The sequence below is a fragment of the Colias eurytheme genome, chromosome 24, assembly GCF_061535395.1.
Source record: "Colias eurytheme isolate Ceu_HAF_F1 chromosome 24, ilColEury1 Martin Lab GWU primary, whole genome shotgun sequence".
Taxonomy (NCBI): domain Eukaryota; kingdom Metazoa; phylum Arthropoda; class Insecta; order Lepidoptera; family Pieridae; genus Colias; species Colias eurytheme.
In genome coordinates, this window is record NC_143003.1 from 3,378,813 (window position 1) to 3,399,936 (window position 21,124).

The 21,124-nt window shown below is 31.3% G+C and overlaps 1 protein-coding gene and 1 long non-coding RNA gene across 2 annotated transcripts in view; both read right to left on the reverse strand.

Moving 5' to 3' along the window:
• CRMP (Collapsin Response Mediator Protein) overlaps positions 1–18,939 on the reverse strand; it is a 49,524-nt gene extending 30,585 nt beyond the window's left edge. Inside the window, exon 1 of the mRNA XM_090115773.1 lies at positions 18,708–18,939. Coding sequence (XP_089971899.1) covers positions 18,708–18,749 — 42 coding nt within the window. The 5' untranslated portion in view covers positions 18,750–18,939. The remainder of the gene's footprint in view (positions 1–18,707) is intronic.
• On the reverse strand, positions 936–2,455 carry LOC149897910 (uncharacterized). The gene is made up of 3 exons (XR_016458126.1): positions 1,874–2,455; positions 1,686–1,747; positions 936–1,611 (listed from the first exon to the last, which is right to left on the reverse strand). It is a non-coding gene; the product is annotated as an uncharacterized LOC149897910 (long non-coding RNA).
• Positions 18,940–21,124: the final 2,185 nt, after the last annotated feature.

Genomic DNA, 21,124 nt, shown 5'->3' on the forward strand with positions numbered 1-21,124 from the left:
CATAATATTTGATTTTTTTTTCTATCACTATCATACCAATTTTCACCGATATATCGATAGCATTAATATAAAAGCTTATAATGAGGGTAGTTTGCATTCAATACACTGTTTCAAATCTCAACACGAAGAAGCAATCACTTGCTATTTACTTGCATTAAGACGATACACAAAAAAAAATCCACTGCTTGGCGGGCGGAGTCTAATAGCTCGCTATCGCGAACGCGGGTGTGCGCGAAGTCATTCTTGTATACTCGCCGCGCTGCCGCTGGCCGACTCGGGACAAACATGTATGGAGTCGTCATACAGTTATAATATTGTTATACATATATTTAATTGTTGATTTATTGGTTTTATTTTCTTGCTTATAAACACAAAATTATCTTCTTTTTAACAACTACTTGGACATTATTAATAATTATTAATTATTATTATTTCGTAATGTTTACTTTATTACAAAATAATACAGGTTATAAATAATCTTTAAAATAACAAAAAATATTGTTACTCTGAAAAAATGAAATGGTACCTAATTACGCGGACTACTGAATTGATTTAGATAGAATTTGATGCTGACGTAGATATTACATCATGCCCAGAAATGAACTATTTCTGAAAGAAGTTATAAACCCTAATTCTTCTCAGTCAAAGTCAAGAGTGGAAGATATCGCTAATACAGTAAAACTGATGCGAAACTTTGGATGTTAATTTGTATATTTTTTTGTTAGTTGTTACTTAATCACGTCAAGACTACATTACCAATTTTGATAAAATATAGCTAATTGCCTGGATTTACACATAGGATACTTTTTATCCGAACTGAACACTTCTGTGGGATAAAACAGGATTCACGATATAACCTAATTCCACGCGGGCAAAGCCGCGGTCGGAATGATATTTTTTTAAATAAAAAAATTGTTTAAAAAAAACACAAAATATATTGACGCATGTATTTATTTTTTGCACTCTATTATAATTGTAATTATTCATTACAAATAATCAAAATAAAATAGCCAGAACAAAGTTAGGCCCTGGTAGGATAGGTAGGCAGGTACAGCAATGTGAGACGAACACTGGCTTATTTATACCAATAATAATGTATTATAAACATTAAATTAAGTTTACTTTCTAACAACAAAAATACATAATATTAGCTAATGTGAAAACGAATCAACCAATCATCCCACAACAATGAAATGTGCACACAAATATTCATCCAAATCGGTTCATGTGATTAGGAGGAGTGACTGCAGCGCCATCCTCCGGCCCCAATTGTGTTTCCAGATCACCCAGAAACTCAATTTAATATACTTACACAAAATTTTTCGAAATGAAAACTCACATTACTATGTAAATATGAATATAAACCGGTTTTAGTACTAAGCAATTTCCCGCACAGGTGTAGTAAGTATAAATGAAATAAATATCAACATCAAATTCTTTATACAACATACTTATCTACCACCTACTAAGAAATTCTTGAAATTTTTTCGTATTTTTTTAAAATATAATACTACTCCAACGAGCTCCTGTTCCATAATTCCATATTACGTCCACCATACTTCCACTAAGTTCACCATGATTTTTTATTTCTTTGCACTTTGTTGCTTTTTGCTAAAAATGGAATCATGCGATAAAACCAGTAGAGCGTCGATAACATACATTTTTGACTGAATAAAGGTACTTACGAAGGAGTGGGTTCACATTGTGAACAATCAGTGGGTTTATTTTCCTTCTGGATTCCGGATTTCTGAAAAGATTATTTATGCTATAAATGAAAAAATCTTACACATTCGTTATGTACTTAAAACAGGGGTACATATCAAACATCGTCTATAATACAATTATCATCAAATTTAAAATAAAACCAACTTACTTCATTAATTTGTTCCAATTGTAAGCATTCTTTTTCCTCCAACCTTTATGTTTCTTCTTCTTATTTTCTTTATTGTCCCCATTTGTCTCATTTTGTGTTATTGTGTTGTCACCCTTTTTTACGATGGCGCGAGCGACACAAGTTCCCCGTGTGACGGCCGTAGCGGGAATGACTCGTGCAGCGATCGGGGTAGGAAGGTACAGGGCGGCTCTCGCTATATTGGCTGGTCGCGCGCTAATTTCAAGTATTTCTTGTTTATTTCAAAACCATCGCATATTTCAAAATTCTAAAACGGTAGACGTATAGGTTGTATATTTTATAGTTAATATCCAAAAAGTCGTAACTTTACGTTTGTTATTTTGAAGATGCCAGAGATTAAAAAAAAATAACAATGAGAACTTTGTATTTTTTTTCTATCGAGAAAATATCATGGAATCATGTTTCTAAAACGGTAGACGTATTGTGTTACTATTGAACTTTCTTGTCAAGAATTTTCATCACGACAACTTTAATAATATAAAAATTACGAAGGTTTAAAAAGGGCCGTAAATGTTAGAAAAATTAATTCATCACCTTAAGGCAATTACACGGTTCAACGACCTTAATGATTCTGTCACTACATTTGAATTTGTTTTTTTAACCGCCCTCTATAAATATACATCGTTGTTGAAGTAAAATCGACCAAAGATTATGGAATTGTATACTGTATCGTATTGTATCGTAATGTGTTAGTGGTTTCTACCTAATTTATGTTTTCTCTGAGAGGCAGTAACATATTACATTTATGAATAGTAAATATTGTGTACTATGTATGTTGTAAATGTAATGTAGGAAGACTCATCTTTCAACATTAACCGTTATAAGCAAAGTCTCTACTACATGACCCATTCTGGAGACCTTAAAATGACTAAGCAAGTAATTATAAGTTCTAGAGTGGGGAACAGTTAAGAAAACACCGATTTAGAAATTAATTTTATTCAACACGGACTCTACTATATTCTGGAGACCTGATGATGGCTAGGGTGGAGAACATCTCACCTACAGAGATATAAAAGATGGAGTACATTATTTGACGTAATTCTATAGAACGGCCTCTACCATGTCATGGTGTATCGAATGGTAATGGTGACCAGGCAAATGTATTTAGCGTTCTCTGTATATCTCTTCATACCTAGTAGGAATATATGCATGCAACCTACACACACCGAAAAAAATAGGGGAACGGACAAGAAATCACGTTTTTTTCGACTTGTTATGTATTTTGTAGTTAGTTCGGGGTTAATTTTTTAAATCCCTTACGTCTTTGAAATGATGACGAGAAATAAAATGTGTTTCGATTTTTAAACATTAAAATATTATACCCCTTTAAGAGTTTGGTGCCTATTTATCGACTATATAGCAGCTTCAAATCAAAAATATTATAACGTGTTTTAAACTGAGTTTTTTTTTCTACTGTTTATCTTTGAACACATTACAAAATGAGTGATTTTCCTGCGACTGAAGTTACCAGAGCCTATGACTATGACTGATATGGGTCATACCTTCCGTACAAAGAATACAGTGTTAGTTGTGTCGGTATCTATAAAAACTCGCATAGTTCCCGTTCCCCTGGAGTTTCCGGGATAAAACCTATCCTATATTACTCGTGGATAATGTAGCTTTTGTATGGTGAACGGAATTTTTAAAATCGGTCCAGTAGTTTACAGGTAAATTAGCTTGGAGAAATTTTTGCGTTTGTAGTAGTGTATGGTCAGCAAATAAAATAAAACAACATTTTATTTTTAGTTTTTATTTTATACAGGGTTACTTGTAAAACACCAGCAACCTCGCAGGACAAGATAGCTAACATCATAAGTAACAACATTTGTTCTACGACTTTTGGCATAACGCAATAAATTATTTTTAAATGATTTTTTAAACTTTTATTGTACTCTCCTTACATTTGTAAGTCTATGTTCTATTAATTATCGGATGGACGACGCGACGCCCCCTTCCCCCTCTCGTTCGCTTTTTGTTTACGTAATTTTTGGGAGGTGTAGAGTTTATAATATTCAGACGGAAAATTAAATGAATATTTATTTTTGTATGAAAATAAAATCTAACAAATTATCAAAAGTCGAAATGTTGTTACTTATGATGTTAGCTATCTTGTCCTGCGAGGTTGCCGGTGTTTTACAAGTAACCCTGTATATATAAGGGATTTTAAATTAAACTATATGTGTTTCTCCTCTGAAAAAGATGAGACTTTATTTTAATATTTGCACATTTAACATACATATAACTTTTACATTAACAATGTTACTAAAATGAAAAATTTACTAACCTGAAAAAGAAACGACATTTAAAGTTTAATTCTTTAGTTTGAGAAGTCAAAGGCTTGCCTCGACCATGTTTTAACACTGGAGCCATATTGAATTAACAATATAAAGTTACAACACTTACACACAAATTAAACACTAGTTATGGCCCTGCCTTCATACAAAACTGCTGAATACGCCGTTCGCACGGGAATAGAATGTGGATGCGATTTCCCTGCTTACGTCTTTATAATTATTAAACTGTATAAATTCATTCTTTAACTCCGGTCTGCATCGTGCAGACATGGGTGTAAAAGTCTCATTTTAGCTATTAAATGTAGTTTTTAAGTACATCTGAGTTTTCATTTGGGGCCTCCGGCTGCGGGACATGTAATTCACTTCAACAAATATTATAACAATAATAACAAATAATAACAACAATCAACAAATACAAAATTTATCAATTAAACTACGTACATAATAATTATAATTTTTGAATGAAATGTGCTTTATGTTCTAACGCTACCAAACGACTGCACGTGGCACCTGCGGACAGCGTAAACTGGTTTATTCTGGTTTTGTGCGTGTTTCCACTTTCCACTATCAAGTGACGATTTATTTATTTGTTTTGTTTCGTAATTATTATGGTCAAATATTAATTATGAAACAAATTATTATGGACACGATATTTTATTGTTTCACGGTAGTCGCCTTGTCGTTTGCTCAAGGACGTAAAATTGAATGATATATTTTTTTTTATAAAGTCAAAACCATTTTCTTTCAAATAAAAACTTGTTTTTATTGAAAACAAAAGTGTTGCTAGGAATAAGTATAAAATTAAATAGTAATGTTAGGATATCGAAACATTTTTGTATAGGCCAGAACGATATAGTGGAAACGCGCTCTAAGATCTGAGTAATATACACACCACTACATATGCAAAAATTTCTCCAAGCTAATTTACCTGTATGAGCCTATTCATTACAATCAAACAAACAAACAAAGTTTTCCTCTTTATAATATTAGTGTAGAAGAAATCATCGGTTCACCCAGTTAAAAGTGCGGAGGTAACGGAACCAACAAAAAATTCAGTTGAATTGAGAATTTCGTCCTATAATGGCGTCGGCTAAAAATGTTGCTATACGTTTATGTCAGTTTTGACTTTCCTACGATTTTATACAATAATATAAAATTAAATGATTTTATACAATATAAAAAAAAATTGCTGATTTTCGGCGGTATGGCGACCATTTGGAACTGTCTGAAAAGTATGGCATGGCGATTTTCGTACATGGCTACTGGACGATGATTACCTGTGCAAAAATTAGCCTGGTACAAATGGTTGAATTTTTTTTTAAATCAACGCATTCACGTCGGTATTGTGGGCTGTAAAATTACACCGGAAAAGTATGGCATGACACTACCGCCTACTTCTTTTTTATGGGCTATCGGTAAATCCTAAAATTTTTGTGTTACAAATCGTTTGCCTTCCGTAATTTATCCGACGAGTTCGACTAACGCCCACGCGACTAGTATGCCGGTACCACTGTTCTGACCATGATTTTTCTTTTTGTCATTGCGTACTAAGACCACTGTAGAACCGCCATCCGGTTACAAATTTTGTGTCAGTATCTCCCGGCTTTGGATTGTTTTGGACCCTTAAAATATATGATAGAACAGCAATTAATCTTTTTTAAAAAATATTCAAGGCACAGGGAAAGTCTGGTTACTGTTTTGTAGGTATGTGTTTTCTGATAATATTTTACTGTCAAAAATTATCAACACTGGATATTATTCAATGACGCCTTTCAAAAACAAAACTAATTTACAAACAGATTTTTATATCTTTACATACATATTTTTAACTTTCATTTCATGAACTGCTCATGTAAATACCTATTACAATCTGGTTTAATTTAACAAAACATTCAATTCGGTGAATTTTAGCGTTATTTTGCAAAAAAAACCACAGTACACGTACAGTCCCCCGTCCGAGTCGAACTGACACCGTCAAATTTCGTCGAAAATATGCAATAGAGGTGAGGTTTTATGTGGGTTTTATTATAAATTCGAGTTTTTTCTTGATAATTTAACGATAATAATGAAAATTGAAAAAACAATCAATACAAATTGTTACAAATATCATAACATATTTTTTGGTATAAATTTCATGTATAAATATGTAGCCGTTTTCCTAACAAAATGCGTTTTATGTTCAAAAAGGGGTTGATTTCTATGTATTTTTTTTATGTTTAGGTCGTTCTAAACTGAAAAGTAAACAATACACTTTGTTAATTATATCCTTGAGTATCACATATATTTTTTTTAAGACAATCGTACCAACAGTTTCCTCAACAAAATTCAATATGTATAAGGTGTTTTCCGGTTTTGACCATAGTAATCCCCTTAACCTAAAAGCAAGCAATAAATACGGTTTATATACTTTATAGAATTTTCGATAAATTATGTATTCAGTACGGAAACATTTAAAGTTTAAATTTATTTATTTTTTACTATAAAATCTAGTTTATTATTATTCATACGCGGAGAGCATTCAAAAGTCGTGCTGACTCGACGTTTTTTAATTAATGTTGGTTAACACATGTTTCAAGTACTTTTATGTGACTTTTCATAAATGTACAGTAATTTTATGTATAAATTGAAGTGGGTTTTGATGCATTTATACGTCTGGATTAAATATACATTTTCCTTTATATTTTTAGAGATCTCGTTATAACACGAACGAAATTGTTTATCTGATATAGGTATATGAAATAGTAGTATTTGTTAACAAACCCGTCATAAATGGCTGCATAAATTTTTCTGAAATTTTGTGTTTGTCGGATAGGTCTTATAATCAGCAAATTTCTGTTTTTCAGTTCTCATTCCCTTCAATTATAAAAGTATGGTAATACAATGTTGGATAATAAGTATATAAATAACATTTGTGGAATATATTGTGTAATATTTATCTTTGTGCGATGAATACACCGATTTGAGTGCGGTTTTGCAATCGCTAATCTCGTCTGTCGAGATGTTCTTTATCTATCTTTGCTGGATATCGTCTCGAATCGAAGATTTGATAGAGATAAGTCTCTTATCATATTGCCATTTCGAAGCATAAGAATGCTAAATTTTTGGTGATTTTAGTTTCAAATTATATTATTTTTAATCCCAGCAGCATTTTAATGATAACTGTCTCATTTTATGCATTATAAAATATGTATTGCGCAAATTATCCAAATTATCAAAAACATGAACAAACAATTATTTTAATAAAGTAGGTACAACCAACTATTTTCTTCTTCAAAACATAATTGCAAGTACAGTTTTAACGACAGTTACGTAATAAATTTGTCACCGTTTTAAAATAGAAAACAACATTTAGTCAAATAATACATAATAGTACTACTTTAGTGTAGAAATAACGATAGAAACTTCCGTAGGTGGTCCTAGAAAACCGTATGTACATACTTGCATAAGCTATGACACAGTGTAAACTGTAAAGGTTATGACACATGTGGTTTGTTTTGTTAAAAGTTTATGTAAATATAAAGTTTTATAAAAAAAATTAGAAAGCTCGAGGTGATCAAACTTCGTGCAATAACTTTATCGTATTATCATGATTAAGCAGTATTTAATAGAAGTTTTAATCGAATGAAATTGATTTTAAAAATTGAAAATTTGGAAAAATAATCTACAATATCTGTAGGTACTTTATCATTGTCCCAACCAGATTTACGCAACTTTTATATTGATTAATAAAAAAACGGTAAGAACTAATTATAAATTTGGGTGTAAATTGTAATATTAAATTACAGAAGGTATCTTTCTTATATTTAAAAGATTACTTCATACAAATATTATTACTACAAACACCAAGCTTCCATATCAGATTAAAATTGCGAAATACTCTCTATTTACACGGAAATTATTCCGAGTTGTTCATTTAATCGAGCCAATGTGGAACAACCATCAGTGTTTGTTTTACTAAAAGCGTATTGAGTTTCCGCTATATTTTTACATAGAAAGTGTTATTGAGAAATCACACAATTTCGGTTTTATGGTAAATTGCCGAATATTTTGTTTGATGTTATCTTATTACGAAAGTCACGAAAGTATTGGAGCTTTAATAAGATTCATTTTATTTTTCTCGCTGAAATAACAGAATTTTTGTTATAGGTATGAGAATTATTTAAAGGTAACACTGTAAGAATTATTTCGGTGTGATACTGATTATTTTAGCGAAATTAGAAACTTTCTACATATACAAGTAAAATATCATAGAATCTCACTCAAGGTAGGTATGTAATCATTTTAGAGATAAGTGGGAATTGGATATGTAAACCACCCCAAATAAATCGAAGTGATATTAATAATACTGTGTATAAGCCGTTGCTTTTCATAGCTGAAATTTATAGTGGTCTAACGCTCAATTGAATGTTTAATTTGTATCAGAAATAGTACAGCCCCTATTGAAATAATACAATTGACTTTAACAGATTTCTACATAATATAGTATGATTTCGACATAAGTAATATATTTTTTAGAAATAGAATCACATAGATGGTAGACCCGAATGAAGACTATATAATTATAGTCAATTGCGCTAATTTTGAAGCATCGTTTAGCGTAATTTACCAGATGTACTAATCACCCCAGCTGTTAAATTGAGCTTTACTAGGAAATAAAGTCATTTATGAGTAACAATATAGAAAACGATACGAACGAACGACGCGGACGTTAAAAGACAGGCGTCACAGTGTCTGTACATTATAAATAGCTTTATAAAAAAATATAATATATAGCTTTTAAGCATTATAAAAAAAACTTGAAACAAAAATCATGTATTTTATACACTTATAATAATAAATATGTTTCTCAGGTTCGATAATAGATGTCGCTGTGAGCTTATAAATAACCATTAACTCCGAACATAGTTTGTCAGGATCTTTGAAGCTAAAAATGTAACTAAACATAATTTGGAGGCCCGTGATAAAAGACAAGTGAAGCCCATTAGTCACAATTATTGGTGTAAAAAGTTTCATCTATCAGCTGATGTGTAAAGTGTACCTAACTGATGTGTAGTAAATAGGGGTAATAACGGATTAACAACATATAAAAATCATCATTATATTTTGTGTGATTCATTTAAACAAACAATTTAAACCTCATTATCATCAAGTTCACTGTGAGACAAAAATCGTACCTAGTCTACGAAAAATTCTAAATTAGTTTCACATAAAATAATATAAACTATACTCTCGCAATATAAGTTATATAAGGTGTGTGTGTACCAACAACACATTTAATAAAATCGAGCAAGCTCTTCACACTAAAACTGAGCCACACAAACATAAAAACTTCTGGCGTACCTACTTCACTCCAACATGGAAGTACTATAAATCTAAGTGTTATTTCAAGGTCGTAACTACATATTATGGTCACATATGGTCACCAAACTGACGCACATGACCAAACCAATTGTTATGTATATATCACAATACAATCTTTTGACGATCCAAGGTTAATTTTTTTGTTATCCAGACAATTGGAATTCAATTGTAAGGACTCGACTTTTGGGATTGATAACTAAATTTAAATGTTATGGTTTTGTTTATATGTTGCTGTTTTATCTACTATTTTGTGTTAATGTGGGGCAAAAACATAAGTATTACAACTTATAATCTAAGCACTAATGTAGCTTATAATGGAAAAGGATTTTCATTAGACACCTTTTAATCACAAAGCAATAACGTAGCTAACTAATAGTGAAAATTTTTCAGAAATTGTTAGGTAAGTAGTTTGTTTTACTTTTTAAGTTGATTCATTACAATAAACTCTCACCTAATTAGTCAGTCAGTTAGTAATCTTTTGTCAAAGAACGATCAGCACGTGTAAGTAGTCCATTAAACAAACAAAAAAACATTTTACCGTTTTAAGGACTTTGACACTTTTGTTTCCTTATAAAAAAACAATTTAAATTAAAACTACAATAGAAGCAAGATATTGGCACATATGTATTGGTTTACTTCATGTATGCATTTATAAGTCATTGATAAGAATTGATAACTCGCTACGCTCATGACTACAATGTATACCTACATATAAGCATTTTGGCTTTTTTTTTGTTTTGATTAACGTTTTTGAATTTAATTTTACATTTAATTACTTAATGATATGTTAATTTTGTTGTTTTTGGCGAAAACGACTTCAATTTTTATATTTAAACATGAAATAAACTGTTTGTACGTGATTTGATTTTAACTTTTAACATTTCAAAAATCGAATATTACATACGAAATAAAAACAACACATGAAAATTTAGTATTTTATAGAATCGTAAACCATGTATTTGTTCGTATGAAAATCTTCAGCAGTGTCGTGAGTTCATGAGCCACGGTACGGTCGTACAATATAAAAACTTCAGTAAAACCGCTATCTATCACTATCCAAATAATCGTAGCCGTAATTCGTTTAAGTTAAAGCGTTAACAATCCGCTGGATTTATTTCACAAAATATTAAATATCCATATCAGTAATCCGCTTTGGTTAAAGCGTATCCCCTTAACAATCAGTTGGATAATGGATTTATTCCAACACTTTACTGCATATTTCTAAGTTAATATTCACCCCTATGACTCACCCCCTAACGATTATATCATGCGGTCCCCTTGCAGACGTAAGCACTTAAAACTTTTATTTAAGTAAAGGTAGTTATTTGCAAACAAGGCGGTAGACTATTTTGTTTTTGCATGTTTAAAACAGTCAATGAATTTTATCGGTGTAAATTTTAGACGCAAAAGCACCAATTCTAAAAATTAGGTCGTAACCTATTTCATCACAAATGTGTATTTACGGTTTTTATAACGGGAAAATCATCAAAGGCGTCTAGCGAATGCATTTATTTTTACTAGCTATGGCTGCTATTTACTATTTAATGCAAAAGGCTTAAAATAAAACGTCAAAACCAAACGTTTCATTTTCTATAAAAAATTGCACAGACTACCTACTCTATCCGTACTAAATTCTTTTTTACCCAGATACCACGCAAGCAATACAGTCGTCTCGAACAAGTTAAAAATTTATTAGAGGTGTACATTACCGAAACAAGAAAAAAGATCTATGTTACCAAACTTATCTAGCATTGTTCTTACTTAATATACTGTAGTAGTACCTATATTATTATCAGTAAAAACTCGAAATCAAAAGCAAATAAGATAAGTTTTGACTTTTGTCTCATGGTGTTACGGTTCTTAGTTGCCATGGTTACGCATGCGTGAAATTGGGTTACGCGTAAAGTGCGTTTTGTATAAACAAGATTATGACTGCAGTTAACGTTTCTGCCTTCTGGGTTTGTAGAGATTTATTTTAATTCTATTATTTTATTTAGTTAGGAAATCGTGTAATGTTATCAAATATCAACTATTGATTCAACAAAAAAATGGGTTATAGTGGGTCTTATTTATTGTTGTCACAGAAAAATAATTTGCAGACTAGTAGGTAGTTACCTAAGCAGTAAATAAAAAAATATTAAGACAGCAAAAAATGAGGATTTAATCTTTCTCATTTTGATCTACTAAGTACAAACTTATACATTGTTGTCACAGAAAAAATATTTATAAAGTTGTCTGGTGAACTTTATAGCACCTAGTTCATAGTGCTAACTGATATGATGAACATCATTCAATTTGATAAGAAGCGCACTTTGAAATAAAACTGAGGGGCTTCGAAGATAGGTCGAGAAGATTTTAAGATGACTAATCTATGCACTAGTTTGTTACTCTAGGATTGTAAATGTATACCATCGTCCATCTGCAAATGATTTTAATCCTACAACTTACAAGACCAATGCTTATACAACTTTGCGAAAGTTTGAATGTCTATAATATGTACCTTTGTATGTTTGTCATTCTATCACGCGAAAACCACGGATTTTGATGATACCTGGCAGTGATGAAGCTTATTGTAATAAAATAACACTTAATCAATGGAAAAATACGCATGTTTTGCCCGCGGGTGAAACCAGGTGGCACAGTACAGCTAGCCTGCCAAATTCCTAACAACAATACATAGTAACTAAATGAGTGTGTTAACAGATCGTCGTTTGTTTTAACAATTAATTACACAATATATACTCGTAGGTTTTTAATTTTTATTATGTACTTACGTTATTTATCGTGTCACTCATATGATTATCTTCCCAGTGGCTTTTAGCGTTAATTGAAGTGGTTAAGGTTAAACTAATGTAAATAAATGATAAATTCTGTTCAATGGTGACTGTGGAATATACGATTATTTTTTACGTAATGATGTGGTTGTAATTTTCTCTTAATTCTAGCCAAAATAGTAGGTCATAATAATATCTGATTGGTACTATTTTTACTTTTACCTCCCTTAATGTTTTTACATATCAGAGGAAGCGATTTTTTTAAAATTTTAACATCGTTATAGTGTCTCAAATATTATAATAGTCCACTAACATTATCTAGGTGACATTATAAACCTAAGATTTATCTTTTTTACATTTTGGACTTTGGTACATAATTTGTTAATTAGACAGACATATTATGTATATCTGTATAAGTTACAAAAAAAATCATTAATGAATTTTATCTATGATTCAAATACATTATGTCTCAATTTTCCTGTTATATTTGTAAATCGCGTATTCTAGATAGTCAGAATTATTATAGATTTCAAATACATATTCAATAATATCAAATTACGACATTATACAATATAATATTATGAATATTAAATTAACGATTATCGATTTTTGGCAATTAAATTGATTCTAGATATTGTAAAGGTTATGTTCGCATATTTCCAAAATTATTTAGTTTTAGATTAGAGATGAGAATCATCTTTACATAAACAAATATCTTGTGTATAATCAGGCTGTAGGTTTCTGTGAGATTTGTATTTCCTTGATATATTATCTATACAACAGTTATATTTTTTTAACTTCAATTTTTTTGTGTTTGAAAAAGTTAAATCTCAGCTCCAATTAAAACAACGGGAAAAAAGATATATGTACCTACTTATACATATAACAGTAACATTGTAATATTAAGTTTGCAAAACTCAAGTTGGAAACAAAACAAATATCTTCTTATCAGCCACTTAACCTTATCGCCGGTTTATCCAGAGATGGTTTATTATTTATATCTTTATTTTAATGAGACAATAAACTCGATATTGATACTTATTACTTCATATTATGTAAACATATTGAAACACTTTTCTTTAGGTCGAGTAGCTTGTATATTTAGTAGAAAAACCGGGCAAGTCCGAGTCGGAGCCCTTTGGGTACAGAATCCTAAAAATTAATATTTACTGGTATGAACTACATAAATTATGTTTGGCTATAAATCACGACTTTATTACATTGATAAACTATAACGATAACTCTCTCTATAAATTTAGAATTCGAAACGTGCGATTACGCGAATCATCCAAGTATAGATTTCACATATGTATTTCTATCAATACAATACAATGATAGCAGTCTATACTCTATAATATGTAGTATTGGAATGTCCATAAAATACCGACAACTCAATATAAACCGCACATATCTCGTGACGGTTAAATTAAAACCCTTTGCGTGAGTGAAAGCAAAAACCGCAATATTGTACATATAGAAGTACATACATATGCATATGTACGCATTATGTTCTGAAAACCCGGTGTGTCATCGTTATTACAAGTCGGAACTGCTAGTGAAAGAACGCACGAAGAAAAGGTGTAGAAATTAAAAATATTTTCCCGATTTTGTTAACAGACAAACTTAAAATATGTTTTGCTTGTAGATAATAGGATGATAAAGGTTGAAAAGAAGCAATTAAACAAATCATTAATACGAATCGTCAGCAATTAAATTTCATTTAATAACGATTAAGTAACAATAAATAAAAGGTTTGGTTCCTTATTCTATCCGAAAATAGTAGTGTGAAGTCCCGTGTCCCCGTAGTGGGGTAAGGGGCAGATGCATTATTCATACATCTGTTTCACTGATCAATTTTCTTTAGGGACAAGTAGGTGCTCAGCCTTCTGTGTCCTGCCAGACCGAGACATTTTTTTTCTTCGTCTATCCGAAAATACTAGTTTTAAAATCATTCACATTAAACCTTAAAATATTACATATTATATCCAAAATCCACATTTTATATAATAAACAAAAAATATACAGCGTAGATTATAGATAAGTTAATCTTTAATTTTTTTGTATACAATTTATTTTTCCTTGTTAGCCTTTTGTATTTTCGTTTCTTATTAATAAATGTTTTATTATTACATTAGATTACTTAAGATTTCCTTATTACATGCATGTGAAGTACCTCATAAAGACGTCAGTTCTCACCATACTTAATCTAATTCGATTCCGGAGAAAGTATTATATTTATATACAACAAGGTATTAACTATTTATAGGTTTAAATATATCCGCTATTATAGATACGTGGAAGTTTGTGTGTTTGTTTATCGATTACACAGAGCTTACTGAATCTGAAAAGGCAAGAGGTGGTAAAATGTTTAAACTTTAAAGAAAGATTAGAAATTAATTAATTTTAAATTATTGTTGATTAGTTTAACGAATAATAATATTTATTTATAAATTCTTTATTGCACTTAAAGAGAATAAAAAAGAAATACAGACACTTAAATATAGCTTAAACTAAGTACAAATGGCGGCAAATATATATAAATAAGCATTTTTTTTTAGTTTTTATACGTTTTACATAAAAACAATCAAATAAGTAGATAAGTAGGTATAATACGACAATGGAAAAAAGTTTTCTTCGACGGAAATATTTTCACAAAATATGTAAGGTAATAAACACCATACATAGTTACTTTTCAAGTAACTCATAAACTTAATTATATCTCATTAGGCCGCTTCTCTAGAAGCTTAGTTAAGCACCCTGGTTCCGTCCATAAATCATTTTTTATCACCCTTTGTTAAACCGAGAATAGAACTGCAGGAATCGGCCCCAATAATATATCTTGTTCCGTGACTTTGCATGTGTTTTCTTAATAAGTTTTCTTCGACAGGTAAAAATGTATAGTTCATTTTAGTTTGTGTTGTGGAGGCAATTAAAACGTTCTATGACGTGCAAATTTTGAATTGGACTTTCATATTGGATTTTATATTATTATGTATTGAGTTAATAGTTTAACAATAAGTATAAATTTAAAATTAAAAGGCCAATATTAATCATACTAACCTACGAGCTACTACTTTTTTAATCACGAAGGTTTTTGTTGATGTCTGATATTTTGATACATTTACGCACTTTACGTAAACTATGAATTTTTAATCTTTAAATTCTCGTTTAAAATATTCAAAAACATTTGGGTCCATTTATAACTTACCTAAATATATTTCCGTGATTGGTAAAATTGCAAAGTTAAATATCTCGTAGCAAAAATAATTATCTACGACCTTCTAATGAGACCTCTAGAAAGAAGACCTATGATTAGACATTTTTTATTAATCGGGGAACAAACCCAAAACCTCTCGGTCGTTACTCCTTGCTAGAGACGTTATTTTAAAGCTGTAAAAAATTAGTAAAATAAGGTTTTTTATGAACAGAAGCTTTGATAAAATCGAAAATAGTTCCACTTCAAAAATCACACCAACCAAAGACCAAAGTTCCTAAATTAATAACACCATAACAAAAGCAACGCAGCAAAGCGGAACGTTAAATTTATTTGGTTTTTATTACAAGAATAGACACATTTTTAACTAAAATTTAAACTTTATAAAATTTACAACAATTTACACGTAACAAAATCTTATATGTAATTAGTAGATATGTTACGGCTAAAGGTAGGTGAGAACATAAACTTAAGATTAGCCGGCTAAACTTAGGTTTATTTTCGACGAGGTGTTAATGTTAGTTTGTTCTATCTTTAGCCGGCTAAACTTAAGTGTAACCGCAGGCCCGTGGCTAAAAATGTCGGGGTGGGTAGATTTGGTTACTATAATACTTGTAAGGAACAGGGCGAGTGTTTTCTGGCACTTCGCCGGCTGCTGCCGCAGCACGCTCGCTGCGCTCGCACGGCTCGTGCGGGTCTTAAGAGTTCTAACCTAACCTAACCTAGCCACCAGCTTTCTGCCCTGAGTCGGGGTGGGTAGATTTGGTTACTATAATACATGTAAGGAACAGGGCGAGTGTTTTCTGGCACTGTGCGGGCCCCTCAAGCCCTCCACCGGCCCGGCGCTAACCAAATCTACCCACCCCGACATTTTTAGCCACGGGCCTGCGGTTACACTTAAGTTTAGCCGGCTAAAGATAGAACAAACTAACATTAACACCTCGTCGAAAATAAACCTAAGTTTAGCCGGCTAATCTTAAGTTTATGTTCTCACCTACCTTTAGCCGTGACAGATATAATAATGGGTCATGACGATTGAGCGAAACATCAACTTTTGAACTATTTAAGAATATCTACTTGCACTTACTGTCTTCAATTAATTAAGTAAGTAGGTAGGTATTCAATTTATAGTATAGATCTAATAGAACTGTCTGCATGCGTATATCTTTAAAACTACGCAACGCATTTTGATGCGGTTTTTCTATTAGATGCTGTGGTCCTCGAGGGAGGTTTAGTGTGCAATTTGTTAAGTTAGACAAAGCGACGCGACGTATCCGCGGAAAGCTAGTAACTTATAGGTAAGGCTGAAATAAGGTACGAGTATATTGTGTTTTTTTAATTCACTATTATAAATACTAAGTAAGTACTTAAACTAAGTGACTTAAGCTATAAACGATACAAGGTTTCCTATAATGCTGATGCTGCATTATCAGCTTAATAATAAGAAGGACCCCATTGCGCATGTCACGTTCTGTTGCCAAGTACCACCCTACTATCACTACGTGTACAGTCAGCAAATTAGGCTCCGTGTTAGTTCTTCTATAAATTATAATGCAAGTAAATATTATAATATTAAGTGTGTTACAAAACGCAATAATAAATGAAAAAAAGAATAATTGTAAATACTTGTAAGTTGTACTTAAAGATATGATGAAAAAATAATTATTTAATGAACTTGAAATCACTCAACAAATCTTATATCGAAAAGGAATCTAAGGTAAATCAAATGAAAAATTTTCAGCATTAATCGAAAAATCGAAAGACATTATTTAGTTTTACACCAAGAAATATCGATATAAGTACCTAATTGTAGGAGGCGCTTAATATTTTTTGTTAAAAATTGTTTTTGCTTAACACCTTTTATTTTTCGCATCTCATGTTTTTGCTGACCGTACTAGACTAGCGATTCTACAGGGTCATTCACCGGAACCAAGGCAAAGGACACGCTTCCCCTTTTGTTTAAAGTATCTGATAGTATCTCAGTTCGATAGAAGAAAAACACGTACCATAATGACACCTACTTACTACATGTCTACAAAACACCTTTTAACTACTACTACGTTAGTTACAAATCGAATTTTATATTTTTGGAAAAAAAATAGAAATTTTAACATTTTAATGTGATTTATTAATGATGATTTAATGCGTAACAATTGTTATTTTGCAGGGATTGAAACAACATTAATTTATTTCATGGTTGTTTCGAGAAAAATAGTAGATATACTTACCTATTTAAAATTTTAAGACTTTATTATTAAACATATCTATATTCTGATAAACTTGAATAAGTAGGTGCGTATTTTTATATTCGCAAATTCATTCAGTTAGTTTACCGCACCCTAAATAGGCGGAAATTTTTGGGGTTTTGTCAACCCTAATCAATTAAAGCAAGACCGAAAGTAGTTCTGTCTTCCGAGTACCCTACTCCACTTAATAATTAATATATATATATACCTACTAATACCTATGCATATATTTTGTTACTTGTATTAATAAGTATGGGTACCGACTTGCTAAAATGGGAAGATAAAATATAACAACCCTGTTTTCATATTTTCATGTCCTAAAATCTTTTGCTTTTGCAAGTTTTGATTTTGTTTAGAAGGTAGATTCTAAGAGCCATTACTAAGAGCTATCATAGGGTTCTATTTTTAAAAATGTTATTGCATTAGATGCCTACCAATAACAATAATTTACCTAGGTACCTATAGAATAATATTGAATTAAATAAAAGACTCATAGAAATAAATGTAATAATAAAACTAAATCAAATGGATTTATTTAACTACATAGAAATAAAAAAAGCATAGGTATTCTATTTTAACCGAGCTAATAACAAAAATACGCGATAAGTCATGTTGCAAAACTAACGATAAGACGATATCACAATCCAAACGTGTGGCATAATAAAACAATCATAAATAAAAAATTGAATGGGAATGTAAGCAAAAAATATTATTTTAATACCTGGACCCAAATATCTGCATGCCAACACCCAGGCCGGCCTAATTCTAGTTAGAAAATAGGCCGCGAGTGGCGGTTTTCGTAACTGTCTATCCCAAATAGATCTTGTTATGAAATAACACGATTTTATGTTAACATTATCGTATTAAAATAAGACAGCTATTAAAAATACATGCTTTAATTATTACCTGTAAATGTATAGGCACTTTTTTCACTGGTGCGTTGGTCATTTTTCTTGTTTCAATTTCACAGATTCACTAAACACGATTGTTTATTTATAAAACGAGTGTAGGCGGTAGAAGCGATAAAATTTTCGCAATCTTCTCGAGATGCTCAAAATATACCCGCCAACAGCCAATACTCACAAACGGTTATCTATACACTGAAGTTGACTGTTGATTAAAATCAAAATCCATTGAGTGAAGTTAGTTCATTTTACTACGCGTGCGTAAAAACGTCCTTCACTGTGATTGGTTAACAGAAATGCGACTTGTCCAAATTGCAAGTAGTTCCGAAAGAAAATTATAGATGGCGTTGACTTTTGTATTGCATAAATCGAACGATTCTATCAATGACAAATAATTAATATTTTAGTTGTATTTTAGTTATTTTATTACTCAATTTATTTACAAAAATAAATTTTTGATGAAGAATAACTAATTATTTAAGAGTGTCGCAGGTCGCTGCTTCCATTTGTATGGTGATCAGAGAATCAGCATGAGAAATGAAGATTGTTTATATGACTGATAATAGATGGCGTTAAAAACAAAAAGAAAAAAGTCGATTATTGCGACAAGGGTACGCCGCGCCATACGCACCGTTTCGTCCCCGGTCTTTACCAAAACATTCAATCGAAACGTGTGTCGGGCGAAGTCGATTTCGCGCCCCTTTTACGATGTATATTTTATAAAAAGAAAGGATTTTTTTTATTATCAACAATTCTAGTGGAAAGTGCAAGTGTGTATAAGTTTTTACACCCATGCCTACGTTACATCTGAAGCCTGGATTAACGGTGAAATATTTTTCTTAAGACGTAAAATTGGAGCATATTTTAAGCATTGTCTTATAAATAGATAAAGATCGTTTAGGTAGGTATCCCGTAACCACTTATTTATCGCCGAGAAATAATATAACACAGATTATTAATATTCCATAAATTAGTTACCTATGTCCTAGAGCTTTTTTACTACTAATATTACCTACCTATACGAAAACGCACAAAAGGCACTAACTAATTTCAGGACGTGCCTTTGTCTTAAATATTTCTAAATCCTAAAAAGTACCAGTATTATGTAAATTTTATCATAAGACAAAAGATTTTGAAATCGGATTAATGCATTACATATAACTGTATACGTAGTATATTACATATTATTAGTCTGTGATATAACTAATGTAGGTACCTACGTAGGTACTGTATTTATTTTTATCCATACTTATAAATGCTAAAGTAACTCTGTCTATCTGTCTGTTACTCAATCACGCCTAAACTACTGAACCAATTTGCATGAAATTTGGTATGGATATTTTGATACCTACCCGAGAAAGGACATAGGCTACCTTTTATTGCGAAATATGTACCACGGGCGAAGCCGGGGCGGACCTCTAGTATTTGTATAATTGAAACATAATGTAGGTATGTTTGTACAGTGTACAGCAGGTAATTCATAATTTCAAATACGGATGTAACGATACCGATACCGATACCGATATATCGGCCGATATATCGGCAAGCCGATATATCGGTATCGCCGATAATAAATCAACCGATACCGATATTTTTTTATTAAATTCTTTCTTTTCTTTTCTTTTATGTTTTTGCATTGTATTCATTCATATTGTTTTATTTCTGTTTCTGTAATAGTGTTAAGGAAAAGCGGAACCTCCTGACACAAGCATTTTATTTGCTTACTAGGAGTGTTCCAATCACAAATTTGTTTTTGCAAAGGAAATAAATAAATAATTTTGAATTTTTTTTATTTTTAACGTGATAACGTTTTTAAAATCGTTTTAGTCGGGTGACATGTTCATAAACTTGTGTCACACCAAAACGAGCGCGATCGCAGGTATAACGAGAGAGAGACGGACCGATCTCCCGTTTCATCTCGAGCGCTGCCACTGCATTATGTTATCACGTAAACATCTCGATCGTAAACCTACTTTACAAACAACCAATTTTTTTGATATCAAATAATTCAAAAATCCGCGCCCAATGAACGATGCGGGAGGCCGCCCGCGCGTGCGCACTTTGTTTTCTGAAAAAGCTCTACCAATTATAGTAAACTTTTATTAGGTACTGATTGTATGTGTATTACTTAAAGTTTAACTGACTTCGTAAAATAATAATACTAAAATAAATGGTTTTGTTGTTTTTTGATTTGGCATTTTTATTTAAAAGAATACGATTAACAGTTGTCTCTGTTAAATTTTGGTAACTTTTTATGCATAATTCACTATTTATTTTTCTACCAAGCCATCGATATCGGTATCGGTATCGGTATCGCCGATACATTACTAAAAATATCGGTATCGGTATCGTATCGGCAAAATCATGTATCGTTACATCCCTAAATTTTCAAAACTTTTAGTCTTAGGTACGTAGATA